The sequence below is a fragment of the Salmo salar genome, chromosome 16 (assembly GCF_965601325.2).
Source record: "Salmo salar chromosome 16, fSalSal1, whole genome shotgun sequence".
In the NCBI taxonomy this organism is placed as follows: domain Eukaryota; kingdom Metazoa; phylum Chordata; class Actinopteri; order Salmoniformes; family Salmonidae; genus Salmo; species Salmo salar.
This window is the reverse complement of record NC_138306.1, coordinates 23,794,387-23,812,500: the sequence shown is the minus strand read 5'-3', so window position 1 is coordinate 23,812,500 and position 18,114 is coordinate 23,794,387. Positions and strand designations below refer to the sequence as shown.

The 18,114-nt window shown below is 45.8% G+C and overlaps 1 protein-coding gene across 3 annotated transcripts in view; it reads right to left on the bottom strand.

Moving 5' to 3' along the window:
• Positions 1–18,114, bottom strand: part of LOC106573365 (serine/threonine-protein kinase WNK1) — a 50,852-nt gene that overhangs the window by 13,161 nt on the left and 19,577 nt on the right. For 2 of the 3 annotated variants that reach the window (XM_045697046.2, XM_045697047.2), the window contains exons 3-11: positions 11,774–11,946; positions 11,354–11,574; positions 9,502–9,659; positions 4,565–4,653; positions 4,144–4,363; positions 3,822–3,923; positions 3,376–3,712; positions 3,080–3,249; positions 2,881–2,931 (exon numbers count right to left, since the gene is read on the bottom strand). In XM_045697046.2, the coding sequence (XP_045553002.2) occupies positions 2,881–2,931; positions 3,080–3,249; positions 3,376–3,712; positions 3,822–3,923; positions 4,144–4,363; positions 4,565–4,653; positions 9,502–9,659; positions 11,354–11,574; positions 11,774–11,946 (1,521 nt within the window). Of the gene's footprint in view, positions 1–2,880; positions 2,932–3,079; positions 3,250–3,375; positions 3,713–3,821; positions 3,924–4,143; positions 4,364–4,564; positions 4,654–9,501; positions 9,801–11,353; positions 11,575–11,773; positions 11,947–18,114 lie in introns of those variants that run through there. The other variant, XM_045697048.2, reaches the window with a different exon arrangement.

Genomic DNA, 18,114 nt, shown 5'->3' with positions numbered 1-18,114 from the left:
TAGCCTCCAATACCCTATTGAATAAACTGGATGCAGTCAATCACAGTGCCATCCGTTTTGTCACCAAAGCCCCATATACTACCCACCACTGTGACCTGTACGCTCTCGTTGGCTGGCCCTCGCTTCATACTCGTCGCCAAACCCACTGGCTCCAGGTCATCTACAAAACCCTGCTAGGTAAAGTCCCCCCTTATCTCAGCTCACTGGTCACCGTAGCAGCACCCACCTGTAGCACGCGCTCCAGCAGGTATATCTCTCTGGTCACCCCCAAAGCCAATTCCTCCTTTGGCCGTCTCTCCTTCCAGTTCTCTGCTGCCAATGACTGGAACGAACTACAAAAATCTCTGAAACACTTATCTCCCTCACTAGCTTTAAGCACCAACTGTCAGAGCAGCTCACAGATCACTGCACCTGTACATAGCCCATCTATAATTTATCACAAACAACTACCCCTTCCCCTACTGTATTTATTTTGCTCCTTTGCACCCCATTATTTATATTTCTACTTTGCACTTTCTTCCACTACAAATCTACCATTCCAGTGTTTTACTTGCTATATTGTATTTACTTTGCCACCATGGCCTTTTTTGCCTTTACCTCCCTTATCTCACCTCATTTACTCACTTTGTATATAGACTTTTTTTTCTACTTTTTCTATTTTTCTACTGTATTATTGACTGTATGTTTGTTTTACTCCATGTGTAACTCTGTGTTGCTGTATGTGTCGAACTGCTTTGCTTTATCTTGGCCAGGTCGCAATTGTAAATGAGAACTTGTTCTCAACTTGCCTACCTGGTTAAATAAAGGTGAAAGAAAAAAAGAAAAAAGAAATAAATGCATGGCTGTGTTCTTAGGCAAAATTGTGAGTGAGCCCACTCCCTTGGCTGAAAAGCAACCCCACACATGAATGGTCTCAGGATGCTTTACTGTTGGCATGACACAGGACTGATGGTAGCGCTTACCTTGTCTTCTCAGGACAATCTTTTTTCCGGATGCCTCAAACAATCGGAAAGGGGACTCATCAGAGAAAATGATTTTACCCCAGTCCTCAGCAGTCCAATCCCTGTACCTTTTGCAGAATATCAGTCTGTCCCTGATGTTTTTCCTGGAGAGAAGTGGCTTCTTTGCTGCCCTTCTTGACACCAGGCCATCCTCCAAAAGTCTTTGCCTCACAGTGCGTGCAGATGCACTCACACCTGCCTGCTGCCATTCCTGAGCAAGCTCTGTAGTGGTGGTGCCCCGATCCCGCAGCTGAATCAACTTCAGGAGACGGTCCTGGCGCTTGCTGGACTTTCTTGGGCACCCTGAAGCCTTCTTCACAACAATTGAACCCCTCTCCTTGAAGTTGTTGATGATCCGATAAATGGTTGATTTAGGTGAGTGCTCTGGAGTAGGTTTTCAAAGATCTCTATGTACTCTGTTCCGCCATCTTTCCCTTGATCCTGACTAGTCTCCCAGTCCCTGCCGCTGACAAACATCCCCACAGCTTGATGCTGCCACCACCATGCTTCACCGTAGGGATGGTGCCTGGTTTCCTCCAGACGTGAAGCTTGGCATTCAGGCCAAATAATTCAATCTTAGTTTCATCAGAACAGAGAATCTTGTTTCTCATGGTCTGAGTCCTTTACACGCTTTTCGGCAAACTCCAAGCGGGCTGTCATGTGCCTTTTACAGAGGAGTGGCTTCTGTCTGGTCACTCTACCATAAAGGCTTGATTGGAGGAGTGCTGCAAAGATGGTTGTCCTTCTGGAAGTTTCTCCACAGAGGAAGTCTGGGGCTCTGTTAAAGTGACCATCGAGCTCTTGGTCCCCTCCCCTGACCAAGGCCCTTCTCCCCCCATTGCTCAGTTTGGCCGGGCAGCCAGCTCTAGGAACAGACTTGGTGGTTCTAAATTTCTTCCATTTAAAAATGATGGAGGCCACTTGGGGACCAACAATGCTTCAGAAATGTTTTGGTACCCTTCTCCAGATGGGTACCTTGACACAATCCTGTCTCGGATCTCTATGGACAATTCCTTCGACCTCATGGCTTGGTTTTTGCTCTGACATGCATTGTCAACTGTGGGACCTTATATAGACAGGTGTGTGACTTTCCAAATGATGTCCAATCAATTGAATTTACCACAGGTGGACTCCAATCAAGTTGTAGAAACATCTCAAGGATGATCAATGGAAACAGGATGCACCTGAGCTCAATTTCGAGTCTCATAGCAAAGGGTCTGAATACTTAAATAATTGAGGTATTTCAGCTTTTTATTTTTAATACATTCTCAAAAATTACTAAACTTGTTTTTGCTTTGTCATTATGGGTTATTGTGTGTCGATTGAGGGAAAAAGTAATTTAATCAATTTAAAATAAGGCTGTAACGTAACAAAATGTGGAAAAAGTCAAGGGTTCTGAATACTTTCCAAATGCACTGCAAATTTAGAGGGGGCTGTGGGTATGAGAGTAGAGGGAAGAGATGTGCGTTTACAAAGGAAGGTTTTTATATAGCTGAGGGGGAAGCGATGGGTGGCAGTGACCTCCATACTACAATAACAAACAAAATAAAACAAAGGGTAAGAGAGGGAAAGGTGGAAAGAACGAGAAAAACAGAGGGAGGCGAGCAGAAGGAAGGAACAGAGACCAAGAGAAAGAGGGAGGATAGAGAGGAAAATATAAGAAGTGCATCTGAAGAAAGAAAAAGAGAGACAATGGAAAGGAATGCATAAAGAAACCGAAAGAAAGAGGGAGAGATGGTCCACCATTGTTTTCAACAACGTGTCTACATTGGTCTTTTGGTAACAGCCCACAAGAACCTCTCATCATGGTGTTTCCATCTATGATCAGTTGAGGAACAGCAGTGGTATGCTGTGGTGTTATTGTGATGGTGACATGTACCTGTTGTGGAGCCCCAGGGACAACAGTGGCAGTCTGGGCAGCAGGAACCACCTGACAAACAGGACAGAGGGAGGAGGAGAGAGGATAGAAGGAGGGAGAGAGAAAGTCAGTAGTATACTGTACATACAGAGACAAGAGTTGGGTACTGTTACTGTAAGAATATATTAAATACATTGCGTGCCACGATAATGACACTCACCATGGTCTGCTGCGGCTGCTGCTGCGATTGGTCGGTTTGGACAGGGGGTGTGGCCTGTGGGTATGGGGCCTCTGGCTGAGGCTGCTGACTGGGCAGAGAGCTGTATGACACCACCGGCTGAACCAGGTGCATCTCGGGAAGGATGGAGGAACTATCTGTTATTTGATTGGCTGAAAGAGGGAGGGGTAAAGAATAGGTTTATTAATTGATAGTTCATAAAAACACTAGATTAAGACTAGGTCAATACTACAGAGCACTGAGTGCAAAAAAAAAGGTGCCAGGCAGAAGGTACAGACCCGTCTCAGTCTGCTGCGGGTACTGGTCCACCTCTGGCGCCTCTGACTCTGGCTGGGCTAGAACTTGGGTTGATACTGGGACTGGGAGCTGCCCTGTAGACTGGGGTATGTAGGGAACTCCCTGGGGCCCCAGCTGTGCCGTCTGAGGGGGGATGTCGGGTGTAGTCTGCAGGTTGGGCTGTGGTGGCTGCTGGGTGGGCTGTGGCTGGGTGTAGGGGGCAGCCTGTTGGCCTGGCTGGGAGGCCTCTGTGCCGGACTGCTGCTGTAGTATTAGTTGTTCTTGTTGTCGTTGGCCCTGCTCCTCCTCCAGCCTCCTCTTCTCCTGCTCCTCTCTCACCTTCAATATCATCACATCAAGTTCACCTCAGTTTAATTCATTTGATTGCAATATCATAAAACTTTACATTCAGGATTCAGACCTAAGATTCCATTGAGCTGGTACAGACCTGTTGCCTCTGCTCCCTCTTCCTGCTGATGAGGGAAACCCTGTCCTTTATGGCCTTAGCCATGGTCTTATGGTCCCCTTCACACACGTAGCCAGACTCCACCTGAGACAGAGACACGCACACACAGAGAGAGAGAACAGAACAGGGGACCAGGGCAGTGTTAGGACTTGAAAGATTCCTAAATAATCAGGAAGAATAGACTCCCAAATGGCGCCCTATTCACTATTGGCCCTGGTCAAAAGTAATGCACTACATAGGTAATATGGTGCCGTTAGGGGTGCAGTCAATATCTCTCTGAAGTGGACAGTGTGTCATCACCCACCATCTCCTGGGCCACGTCCTCGGGGACGTCCTTCCTGAGGTCGAAGGAGAACTCGATGGCCTCGTTTTCCTTGTACTTCCCCTTCAGCTTCTTGACGTCCTCTATCCTCAGCCACAGCTTGATGGCCTCCATCTCCCCGTCATCTTCCTCAGCCAGCTCCACACGCACCCCGGTCTCCTCCTGAAAGAAGGCATGGTTCAGCAGGTCCTTTATCGAGTACCTAGGAGAGACGGGATGAGTCAGATCAACACAGATATTTTTGACACAACAAAACCCTTTTAAAGTCGTCTCATTTTGAGAAGGTCCTGGGTGCATGGGTAGGAATACTCTCCCTGCATCCGCGACTCTATAGCTGGAATTCGCAGAAATCACACTGGGTAAGAGTGTCTGTTAAATTAATAGAATGTGAGTGTGAGCTGACCTCTCGTCCTTGTTCTGTCGGATACATCCCTCGATGATCTCCTTCACCTCAGGGATGGCCACCTTGTCGAAGCTGGCCGGCTTCACCCCCTATAGGATACACACACACACACACACACACACAACTCCCAGTCAACAACCCACACATTGTCAACATAGAATCACGGAAGAAGAATCTTTCTAACTTCCTGGGCCTGGTTTCCTGATAGCGATGGAACTTACGCGTACAAGTGTTTTATGATGCATCTTTCCATCAGAAGATGTAACGTTGTTTTCCAAAACACCACACAGAGAGTATGTTCGCAAAGTGCGTCCTTGAGGCTTGTGTTGATATGGATTGGATCGAAAGAAAGGCAGAACTGCTCTCGGATCAGCGTTCTCCCTTTCCAATTTAATCTCAACATTAGAATTATTCCACAATACTGATGACGGATCAGCTCCTAGAGCGATATTATCATCCAAGGCTACAAATATTGATGCGGCTTATTCTAACGCTTAACCATAATAATGCCCTAAATCAATATTTGGCACATCATTGCGCACATGTTACACATCATTAAATATATTGAGTAGAATAGCTAAAAAGCATACAAATAGCTAAATAAAACTTAATTGAATTAACATGAAATTCCAATATCATTCAGACATATATATATATATATATATATATAGGTCTATGTAGCCTATACTGTATTTATCGTTTGATACAGTTCTCGGTTTTCATTTGAAGTTCCTTTATATCATTCACTTGTTATGCAAAGAAATTGGCAACTTTGTATTTGTAGTCACTGTCACATTCGTTCTGAAGTTATTGGCGGTCACAGAAAGACAGATAAACTTAAATTTGGTGTTTAGCAGAGATCTTCTGTGTATAAAATGACGCGGAAGGGCAAAACGGCATCAAACGGCGTACTTAGCTGTTCTGAGGCAGTTATTAAATAACAAACGTTTTCAAGAGCAACTTTAGTAACAATGGTTTTGGGAAACCGTTCGGAGATTTAACGATGCACCTACAAAAGGTTCTAACGATGAAGGTAGCCTTACGATGCTTTTGAGAAACCGGGCCCTGGTCTACTCCGGGTTGTGTTCTGGAGGGCACAAGGTTGCAGATAGAAATGATGTGTACAAAGCTGAAATGATTCCATATTCTACATGCCAGAAGTATGTCTGTTCTACATAATATATTTATATCTGAACGTTCTGTGGCGTTGCCCTGTCGCCTCCTAGCAGCACTGTACTAGAACAGAGTATAACCCTTTACTGGGCAGCAGTGCATGCTTTGTGTTAAAACTCATGTCATTGAATGTGATGTACTTGAATGTCCCAAATGTTTTTGTGGGAAAACAACGTTGTTGAGGGGGAATAGAGTCACCGGTTACAGTGCTCTCATCTCAGAACAAGGTTCAGTAGCTACAGTACCCACTGAACCCTGGGCCTGTTTTGAGGGCCACTGATCTAAATTTTACATATGCATTTAGGAGTTATGGTGACACTCCCACCCTTTGAAGATTAGTGGCTAGGGCTGTTACAGGGAGGGAGGGAGGGAGGGAGGGAGGGAGGGAGGGAGGGAGGGAGGGAGGGAGGGGGAGGGGATGTAAATAAGGAAACTGACCATATTTCAAGAGGATTTACTTCTGGGTAACAGAGATTAGGTCTATAGAGACAGAGGAGACTGCCTGGCTCTACAGAGGTATGGAGGGCTGGATAAGAGCTGTAATCACAGTCACATTACGACAGCTCTGATAGACAGTCATAAGTTTGCCCAATTCTGTGATAAGTATGTTGTATACTGATTCCTGGAATGTAAGTAACCTATCAAGGGAGTTTAACAATGTTTAACTGAGGTAAAAAGGTAACCTGTGTCATAAACAGGGCTGGGAATTTAACACCAACCCTGCCAAATGCGGGTAGATTTTGTAATTGGTGGGTAAGAATGTCTATTTCACCAGCCACGTTGGCAGGTGATCACACATATATTTGGAATATATACATTTTTTATCCATATGTAGAAGTTGGTCGAATTGACTAGAAAAGGCTACTAAAGTGTGACTTTTTCCTCGAGTTTCTTGGGCAGTTATATCACTTTGTTCACATGCTAGGTTGATTTTTTATGTTAGTTTGAGTTCGCTGTAACTGTCTGCTGAAATGTTTTTTTCATCAGAGACAAGTGCATATCCAAGTTACCACGGTAACAGCCAGTCCCTTAAAGGGGCAGCTGAGCGTTTGTCTCACCTACTGATTGTGCTTGATTCAGCAGGGATCTCTCTCTCCTAAAAGCTTTTAATAATCAACTTTTAGTCATTTCTTATCATTAAAAACTCTAAAATAGTGGAATTGTTCTCCTAGATTTATTTGTGAGATTCTACATTTCTACTTAAGCCATATCACTCAGCCTTTTGTAGCAGGTAAGCACTTTGTTGATTTGTGATGTTCAGCTGTTGAACTGTTTACCATTTAAACTTAATCTTTGAACCAATGTATATTAAAAAAAACAGGTCACAAACATTATGAAATTAAGCAATATACCCCATTACTTCTTACTATACTGAACAAAAATAAACTCAACAAAGTGTTAATCCCATGTTTCATGAGCTGAAAAATTTCACAGAAGTTCTCCATTTGCACAAAAACCTTATTTCTCTCAAATGTTGTGCACAAATCTGTTAACATTCCTGTCAGTTAGCATTTTATCCTTGGTCAAGCCATGACAGGTGTGACATATCAAGAAGCTGATTAAAACGCCATGATCATTACATAAATGAACCTTGTGCTGGGGACAATAAAAGGACACTTTAAAATGTGCAGTTTTGTCACATCACAATGCCACAGATGTCTCAAGTTGAGGAAGCGTGAAATTGGCATGCTGACTGCAGGAATGTCCACCAGAGCTGTTGTCAGAGAATGTTATGTTAATTTCTCTACCATAAGCTGCCTCCAACATCGTTTTAGAGAATTTGGCAGTACGTCCAACCGACCTCACAATCACAGACCACGTGTAACCATGCCAGCCCAGGAGTTCCACATCTGGCTTCTTCACCTGCGGGATCATCTGGGGCTGAGAAGTATTTCTGTCTGCAACAAAGCCCTTTTGTGGGGGAGAAATCCATTCTGATTTGCTGGGCTTGGCTCCCCAGTGCCACCCATGGCTGCACCCCTGCCCAGTCATGTGAAATCCATAGATTAGGGCCTAATGCATTTATTTCAATTGACTGATTTCTTTATATGAACTGTAAATCAGCTAAATCTTAGAAATTGTTGCATGTTGCATTTATATTTTTGTTCAGTATAGTAATACATTTCTTGTTTTAGAAAAACAGAAAGCATGCTCATCCGTTTATATTTTTGTTGTAATTATGGCAAAAATAATATTTTGTCTGGTAAATAAAAAAATGAGTGTCTGGTCGATTTTTTTAAATCTACCTGCGACAGTGGCTGTTGGACCAAAAAGTGCATTTCCCACCGTGGTCGTGCAGTGCTCACAGAAGTGAGAAGGTGTACCTACTACCTCCCAGTGTAGTTGATGAACAACTGTGATCATTGAGCGTGGCAGCAGAGATTACATTACTAGAATGGCAATGCTGATTGGTGACAAAATAGGCTCACCTTCAAGGTCCATTTCTAACCATAAATCATGGAGTATCTATGTCGAGGTGTGTGTGTTACTGCTCCTCCTTTGGATCCAAGCCAAAGACCAGTTACAGTATCAGCCAGAGGGAAATAACAGGACAGTGCAGACACTCCGATCAATCACACACTCCTCACTTCAACTGACAGACACGCAACACAACTTCTAGACTCATTCCACACACGCGTCAGGAGACAGAGCGAGGAAAACAGAGAGGAAGAGAAGGAAATAGAGGGGGAGAAAAATAATGGAGTGGAGGATTGGAGGGAAGGGAAATAGGTAGAGAGAGGGAGGAAGAGGACTCGAGGCGAAGACAGAAAGAGGGGTGAGAAATCGATAAAGATAGGAGAGAAAGAGAGTGGCAAAGGAAGGCCAATGATGCAAATGAAAAAGAACTGTGCTCAAAAGGGAGAAAACAGCAGAGAGGGAGGAGACGGGACACGTAAAGGAAAGGAACCGGAGTGAGGAGGAGGAGAGAGGGGTGGCAGAGTGGGAGGACAACAGGGAGAGGGGGGTGGCAGAGCAGGAGGACAACAGGGAGAGGGGAATGGCAGAGCAGGAGGACAATAGGGAGAGGGGAATGGCAGAGCAGGAGGACAATAGGGAGCTGGGAGGTGGCAGAGTGGGAGGACAACAGGGAGAGGGGAGTGGCAGAGCAGGAGGACAATAGGGAGCTGGGGGGTGGCAGAGCAGGAGGACAATAGGGAGAGGGGAGTGGCAGAGCAGGAGGACAATAGGGAGAGGGGAGTGGCAGAGCAGGAGGACAATAGGGAGAGGGGAGTGGCAGAGCAGGAGGACAATAGGGAGAGGGGAGTGGCAGAGCAGGAGGACAATAGGGAGAGGGGAGTGGCAGAGCAGGAGGACAATAGGGAGAGGGGAGTGGCAGAGCAGGAGGACAACAGGGAGAGGGGAATGGCAGAGCAGGAGGACAACAGGGAGAGGGGAGTGGCAGAGCAGGAGGACAATAGGGAGAGGGGAGTGGCAGAGCAGGAGGACAACAGGGAGAGGGGAATGGCAGAGCAGGAGGACAACAGGGAGAGGGGAGTGGCAGAGCAGGAGGACAATAGGGAGCTGGGGGGTGGCAGAGCAGGAGGACAATAGGGAGCTGGGGGGTGGCAGAGTGGGAGGACAACAGGGAGAGGGGGGTGGCAGAGCAGGAGGACAATAGGGAGCTGGGGGGTGGCAGAGCAGGAGGACAATAGGGAGCTGGGGGGTGGCAGAGTGGGAGGACAACAGGGAGAGGGGGGTGGCAGAGCAGGAGGACAATAGGGAGAGAGGTTCATGGAATGAGGGTTGAGGCGGGGGAGACTTACGCTGGTGACTCTGCGGTAGATCTGTGCAGCGTTCTGGCACTCGGAGTATGGGTACTCTGAGGTGGCCATCTCCAGCATGCACATCCCAAAGGCATACACATCCACTGACTCGTCGTACTTCTCCTCATACATCTCAGGCGCCATGAACTCAGGGGTACCTTAAATCAAATACAACCATTCAGAACTCTGTGTCTCTCTCCCTCTCGGAGTGTCACACCCAAAACGCCCCTCTTCTCCTCTAACCGAAGAGGAGGAGGAGGAAGAGTGACCCGTCGCCGCTGCCTCCGGGTGAGCAGAACCTGCGAGAGGAGAGAAAGAGAGAGAGAGAGAGAGAGAGAGAGAGAGCGAGAGGAGAGGGGGGGGGGAGGAGAGCAACAAAAAAAAGGAGGGAAGCTGGGCTCAGTTAGACTGTAGTGAAAGAGGCACACGTCTCTCTGTGTAAGACCTGGTTATCTGGGGGGGGGGGGGGTTGACACCTGGTATAGGGGGTCTAAAGAAGATGGCTGGTGTACAGAACACACTGTGGGCAAATTGGTGTTAGACACATATCAGTTCAACTACTGACAGACTGTAGAATTACCCGGTTTACCTGTCAGAACCTGGTTAGTGAGTTGAGTGCCAATGATCAGGGGCTTCAAAATGGCAGAGAAGGGGCACGAATCGTAAGACTAGCTATGGAAATAACTTGTGTCAAGACCTTACCTTTCACAATCAAACACTCAAACATAACCCGTTTCATACAAACTTACCTTTAAGTAGGCCAACTTACCTGTCCTCATTGACCTGGGGAGTAAGGTGTTACGGTGAGGGCCGAGAGAAGCAGATCCCATAGCTAGTTAGTGAAACAGTGTGTGTCTGGACACCAGCCGTATTCAAATAGCAGATACTCTGCTCTCAATCTTCTGAGGGTCTTACACAGAAAAACTCTAAATGGATATTTGAAATGAATAGGTTTTTGTAAGATGTGTGTCACAGTGCACTCGCACACTTACCAGGCCCATAACAATACTCACTTACCAGCAGTACCCTACTTATTCCTTTACTGCAGCTTGGAGCACAGCTGAGGCTAGAGCCTACAGTTTCAAAACATACCCGAGAGTGAAAGAAATAAAAAAATAAAAAAGTCTGATAAAGGAGAAGTGGGTGGGGGGGGGGCTTTCCAGACAGAAAAAGAAGCAGACATTCTCTGTGCTCCTAAAATGGTTTAAAAGACAGAGAAACACTGACAAAAACCTGTGGGAGCAAACCCTTAAAAAAAAGAGAGACAAACGGGAAATGTTATTGGCATCATTGGCAAACAGACCACATATTTCCAAACCACAGAGCAAAGACCAGTCTGAGACAGAACACAGAACCAGTGGCCATACCTGTAGCCCTGGTCTGGCTAGCCTGACAGTTAAGCCATGACAGGTGGATTGAGATTCATATTTCACAGCGAGATTGAAGGCGCTACTTACTCTTAGTAGGAGCCTGACACAGCAAACTTTCACTTTATGGAGGAAAAAGACTATCTAATCGATTCTGTCACTGAGTAACCAGCCCTGGCGGACTCACTGACATGACAGTGTGTGTAAAGAGAGGGTTGTGGGTCTCCCCATGACCTGGCCTCCGCTTGTGCTGTGGTTTGATTAGAGAGCTGAAACATTGTGGTCTGCTTTCCAACCACATTGTCATAAAAAAAAGATGATCAGAAACAAAAACCTAACCCCCCCCCCCCCCCCCCCCAACTCAAACCCTTCATAATCTCAAGGTCAACCACAGTATAGCAACCTCACACAAGACATCCCTTTGGAGTGTAGCGGGGAGGAAAGCAGGGCACAGTAAAAGGAAGTGGGTGATATTGGGGTCTTACCTATGACACTCTTGGCGAAAGAGGACCTCTTGAGTGTGGCCAATCCCAGGTCTCCAATCTTGACGGAGCCTGTGGGGCCGGTGATGAAGATGTTGTCACACTTCAGGTCCCTGTGAATGATGGGAGGGGCCCTGGTGTGGAGGAAGTGCAACCCCTTCAGGATCTGCCGACACCAGCTCCTCAGAACCTTAATCTTCATCACCTTGAAACGCTTCAGATACCTACAGAACAGGACAGATAGAGGGTTAAAGATGGACGTCACACATCCATCCTCATTACAAGTCACTGACTCAGGAACCTAGTGCAGACAGTTTCATTATGACCATCGTTGAGAAAGAACACACAGAAGAGAGCAACACCGTTTGCATGACGTCCAGCACTGGACTGGTGTTGACGCCTGCGTGTAAGAGTGATACTCACGTTTTCAGTGTTCCGGAGGTCATGAGTTCTGTGACCAGCACAATGCACTTCCTGCCTTTAACGGGGGCCTCCCAGGATTCGTAGAAGCGGACGATGTTGGGGTGCTGCAGCCCCTTCAGCATGCCCGCCTCCTCTTTGAACCGCTGGCGCTCCGACTTGGACAGCTTACGGTCCTACGGGGGGGATCATAGGAACGTCAGTGTTACAGACAGTCAGGAGAGAAAGTATAAACACAGGTCTATGAGACTAGATTTGGCTTACAGACAATATGGCATATACTCATTTCATTCAGCAAAGGTCAAACAATGCGAACAGTAGCCTTTTACTAGTATGATGTCAAAGTGAAAGTGTCTCTACATCTTGGCACAAACATTCATGTTGATGCTTTTTTAAGTGTGGGGATTTGCAATATCAGTGTTTAGCTCACTAAACTTTTGGAAAGAGGGCAAATCCTCAAACATTTCTGTCAGCTAGCTTTCAGTTAGCGCATGCTTGGGACAAAATACATCATCACTTGTTTCTTTCAAAGCAGTATAGTGACTGTGAGTTGGACAAAAGTGCTTTACAGTTCATAAAGAACAAGTACGAATAAACCTACATATATTCATCAAATTACAGTACCGGTTAAACGTTTGGACACACCTAGCCATTCAAGGGTTTTTATTTATTTTACTATTTTCTACATTGTAGAATAATAGTGAAGACATAAAAACTATGAAATAACATATGGAATAATGTAGTAACCAAAGAAGTGTTAAATAAATAAAAACATAATGAGATTTTTCAAAGTAGCCACCCTTTGCCTTGATGACAGCTTTGCACACTCTTGGCATTCTCTCAAACAGCTTCATGAGGTAGTCACCTGGAATCCATTTCAATGCTCCCGAGTGGTGCAGCGGTCTAAGGCACTGCATCTCAGTGCTTGAGGCGTCACTACAGACAACCTGGTTCGATTCCAGGCTGTATCACAACCGGCCATGATTGGGAGTCCCATAGGGTGGCGCACAATTGGCCCAGCCTTGTCCAGGTTTGGCCGGTGTAGGCTGTCATTGTAAATAAGAATTTGTTCTTAACTGACTTGCCGAGTTAAATGTTAAATAAAAAAATTAATAAATTAACAGGTGTGCCTTGTTAAAAGTTCATTTGTGGAATTTCTTTCCTTCTTAATGCGTTAGAGCCAATCAGTTGTGTTGTGACAAGGTAGGGCTGGTATTTGGTCTTTTACCAAATAAGGCTAAGTCCATATTATGGCAAGAACAGCTCAATTAAGCAAAAAAACGACAGTCCATCGTTACTTTAAAACATGAAGGTCCGTCATTCCGGAAAATTTAAACAACTTTGAAAGTTTCACCAAGTGCAGTCGCAAAAACCATCAAGCGCTATGATGAAACTGGCTCTCATGAGGACCGCCACAGGAAAGGAAGACCCAGAGTTACCTCTGTTGCAGAGGATAAGTTCATTAGAGTTACCAACCTCAGAAATTGCAGCCCAAATAAATGCTCAGAGTTCAAGTAACAGACACATCTCAACATCAACTGTTCAGAGGAGACTGCGTGAATCATGGTCAAATTGCTGCAAAGAAACCACTACTAAAGGACACCAATAAGAAGAAGAGACTTTCTTGGGACAAGAAACACGAGCAATGGCCAGTAGACCGGTGGAAATCTGTCCTTTGGTCTGATGAGTCCAATTTTGAGATTTTTGGTTCCAACCGCAGTGTCTTTGTGAGAAGCAGAGTAGGTGAACGGATGATCTCCACATGTGTGGATCCCCACCGTGAAGCATGGAGGAGGTGCTGGGATGGTGCCACTTTCTGTGATTTATTTAGCATTCAAGGCACACTTAACCAGCATGGCTACCACAGCATTCTGCAGCAATATGCCATTCCATCTGGTTTGCGCTTAGTGAGACTATCATTTGTTTTTCAACAGAACAATGATCCAACACACCTCCAGGCTGTGTAAGGGCTATTTGACCAAGAAGAAGAGTGGTGGAGTGATGCATCAGATGACCTGGCATCCACAATCACCAAACCTCAACCCAAGTGAGATGGTTTGGGATGAGTTGGACCGCAGAGTGAAGGGAAATCAGCTAACAAGTGCTCAGCATATGTGGGACTGTTGAAAAAGAATTTCAGGTGAGGCTGGTTGAGATAATGCCAAAAGTGTTCAAAGCTGTCATTAAGGCAAAAGGTGGCTACTTTGAAGAATCTAAAATATATTTTGATTTGTTTAACACCTTTTCGGTTACTACATGATTCCATATGTTATTTCTTAGTTTTGATTTGTTCACTATTATTCTACAATGCAGAAAATCGAAAAAATAAAGAATAATCCTTAAATGAGTAGGTGTGTCCAAACTTTTGACTGTTACTGTACATTAAAGACATGCTCAGTTCGTCAAATTTCTGCCCTGCTAGAGCTGCCCCGGTCAAGTGTATGTGTTGTTAATGTTAAGTGGAAACATCTAGGAGCAATAACGGCTCAGACGCGACGTGGTAGGCCACACAAGTTCACAGAACGGGACTGCCGAGTGCTGAAGCGTGTAAAAATAGTTTGTCCTCGGTTGCAACACTCAGAGTTCCAAACTGCCTCTGGAAGCAACATCAGCACAAGAACTGTTCGTCAGGAACTACATGAAATGGGTTTCCATGGCCGAGCAGCTGCACAAAAGCCAAAGATCACCATGCGCAATGCCAAGCGTTGGTTGGAGTGGTGTAAAGCCTGCCACCATTGGACTCTGGAGCAGTGGAAAATGTGTTCTCTGGAGTGATGAATCCCGCTTCACCATCTGGCAGTCCGACAGATGAATCTGGCTTTGGCGGATGCCAGAATGCAACCTGCCCCAATGAATAGTGCCCACTGCAAAGTTTGGTGGAGGAAGAATAATGGTCTGGGGCTGTTTTTCATGGTTCGGGCTAGGCCCCTTAGTCCAGTGAAGGGAAATCTTAACGCTACAGCATACAATGACATTCTAGACAATTCTCTGCTTCCAACTTTGTGGCAACAGTTTGGGGAAGGCCCTTTCCTGTTTCAGCATCACAATGCCCCCGTGCACAAAGCAAGGTCCATACAGAAATGGTTTGTCGAGATCGATGCGGAAGAACTTGACTAGCCTGCACAGAGCCCTGACCTCAACCCATCGAAACACATTTGGGATGATTTGAAACGCCGACTGTGAGGCAGGCCTAATCGCCCAACATCAGTGCCCGACCTCACGAATGCTCATGGCTGAATGGAAGCATGTTCCAACATCTAGTGGAAAGCCTTCCCAGAAGAGTAGAGGCTGTTATAGCAGCAAAGTGGGGCCCAACTCCATATTAATGTCCATGATTCTGGAATGAGATGTTCGACGAGCAGGTGTCCACATACCTTTGGTCGTGTAGAGTAGCTGCACATATGGGAGGTAGCATGCCATTTTCGGAGATCACTTTGGTTGGTGAGTGCTACTTTCAGAACTACTGGCTAAAAAGTATACAAAAGTACTGGGAGAGTCACTTTAAACTTTAATATAATTTGATGTAAATATATAGGAAGAGGTAAAACTGAAATAACTTTCACACTATCAAACAATTGTACGCGCGCGCACACACACCCACGGCCGTAGGACCTTGCGCCTGTTCTCTCTGGCATGGGGCAGTGACATGAGGAATGTGTGCAGCTTTGGCATACTTTCCCACCAAACTGAAAACAAAAAGGGCCAAAGTGTGACCGAGCGAGAGACGAAAGTGGAAACGTAAAAAACCTCATTCTTCCTGCCTACTAACCAAATCCCCTCAGTCTACCATCACAAATCATACAACTTAACATTTCTCATCGGTAGGGACGGGAGTTCTTCTTGGTCAGGTCATGTGTTAAAAAATTTTTTTGCTGGCTCTACTCAGACAACAGCCAAAGCTAGCCTACCACAAAAAAAACAATACATCTTCATACATCTATTTGAAACAATAGATTGCTGATAAAGAGTTGAAGTCAGATTAAGTAGGCCACACTCACTACTACAATACCTAGGCTTCTCATAGTGCACTCTTATCCAAACACACAGAGCTCTGTCCGGTAACAATCAACAGGTGGCTAGCGTAAAGCCCTGACAGAATATCAAGTACAAGTCAAATCAGATACCTTCATGCATTTGTAGACTGACTCTTTGGAACACTTTATGATCGCCAACGCCTTCATTCTTGGACCAGTAAAACTCAACAATAATCAAAACCTTTTCTTAACTAAGAGAGCCAGCAAATAAATTCGAACTAAAAAGTCTAATTTCACTTCGACAATAGGCCTATTTAAATACTAAAACAGGAGTAAAAAGGCCAGAGTTTGTGCACAGGCCTGAGGCCTTTATGCCTCAGTCTCAGTGTTGCCAGATACACTGCTAGGCCTACATCTGCTCTCTGATCTGCCAAAAGTGCCAACCCAGACCAGACCACAATATGAAACAACAAGATCTGCAAGATCTGGCAAGTGGCCAGGTTGTCCAGGAAACGCTCCCTATTGAGTGAGTGTGAGAGTGTGAGAGTGTGAGAGTGAGTGAGTGAGTGAGTGAGTGAGTGAGTGAGTGAGTGAGTGAGTGAGTGAGTGAGTGAGTGAGTGAGTGAGTGAGTGAGTGAGTGAGTGAGTGAGTGAGTGAGTGAGTGAGTGAGTGAGTGAGTGTGAGAGTGAGAGAGAGCTTTCCACTGTCAGACTGACCTCTGACTGTAGTTAGAAAGGAACTGAGCTGTTCTGGCTCTGGGGTTTTTGTCTGACTGTAGTTAGAAAGGAACTGAGCTGTTCTGGCTCTGGGGTTTTTGTCTGACTGTAGTTAGAAAGGAACTGAGCTGTTCTGGCTCTGGGGTTTTTGTCTGACTGTAGTTAGAAAGGAACTGAGCTGTTCTGGCTCTGGGGTTTTTGTCTGACTGTAGTTAGAAAGGAACTGAGCTGTTCTGGCTCTGGGGTTTTTGTCTGACTGTAGTTAGAAAGGAACTGAGCTGTTCTGGCTCTGGGGTTTTTGTCTGACTGTAGTTAGAAAGGAACTGAGCTGTTCTGGCTCTGGGGTTTTTGTCTGACTGTAGTTAGAAAGGAACTGAGCTGTTCTGGCTCTGGGGTTTTTGTCTGACTGTAGTTAGAAAGGAACTGAGCTGTTCTGGCTCTGGGGTTTTTGTCTGACTGTAGTTAGAAAGGAACTGAGCTGTTCTGGCTCTGGGGTTTTTGTCTGACTGTAGTTAGAAAGGAACTGAGCTGTTCTGGCTCTGGGGTTTTTGTCTGACTGTAGTTAGAAAGGAACTGAGCTGTTCTGGCTCTGGGGTTTTTGTCTGACTGTAGTTAGAAAGGAACTGAGCTGTTCTGGCTCTGGGGTTTTTGTCTGACTGTAGTTAGAAAGGAACTGAGCTGTTCTGGCTCTGGGGTTTTTGTCACTGTTATTAAGTGTTGGGCGTCTTTGGGGGTGTGGTTACTAGGGAGGGGGGGTTTGGAGGACAGGAGGTGGAAGGATGAGGATTCTTTGGACAATGGCAGTTTTTTTTTAGGGAGGGTACGCACAGGGGTGAGGGGGTGACAGGGAACCAGAGTATATTTCAGGAGGAGGGGTGACCCTGAGCCTGGGTAAGGGCTGAGGTTGAGTCAGGGGCGAGGGGGTGCTTGCTTTGCTCTCTAACTAACTGACCTAGTTTCAGTTCATCTGTTGTGCCCGTGGCATGGACCAGTAGTTTCCCTTTTCTCTTCCCGTTCTGCAGTGCATATGGAAACAGCCATGAAAAACATTTGCGGTTCGATACCACGGTTGTGCGCAATTCTGAATTTTGGAATCAACTCACACTCAACTCATGAGTTGAAATTCAAATTGAATTGGCCAGGATGTAGACTAAAACATGTGAGTGATAAAGTAAAATTGAATTCAGTGCAATTCAAATAAATTCCACTCAGTCTCACTGTTGACAGTGCATGTCAGGGCAAAAACCAAGCCATGAGGTCGAAGGAATTGTCTGTAGAGCTCCATGACAGGATTGTGTCAAGGCACAGATCTGGGGAAGGGTACCAAAACATTTCTGCAGTATTGAAGGTCTCCAAGAGCACAGTGGCCTCCATCATTCTTAAATGGAAGAAGTTTGGAACCACGAAGACTCTTCCTAGAGCTGGCCGCCAGCCAAACTGCGCAATCGGGGGAGAAGGGCCTTGGTCAGGGAGGTGACAGAACCCAATTGTCAACCTGACAGAGCTCCAGAGTTCCTCTGTGGAGATGGGAGAACCTTCCAGAAGGACAACCATCTTTGCAGCACTCCACCAATCAGGCCTTTATGGTAGAGTGGCCAGAAGGAAGCCACTTCTCAGTAAAAGGCACATGACAGCCTGCTTGGAGTTTGCCAA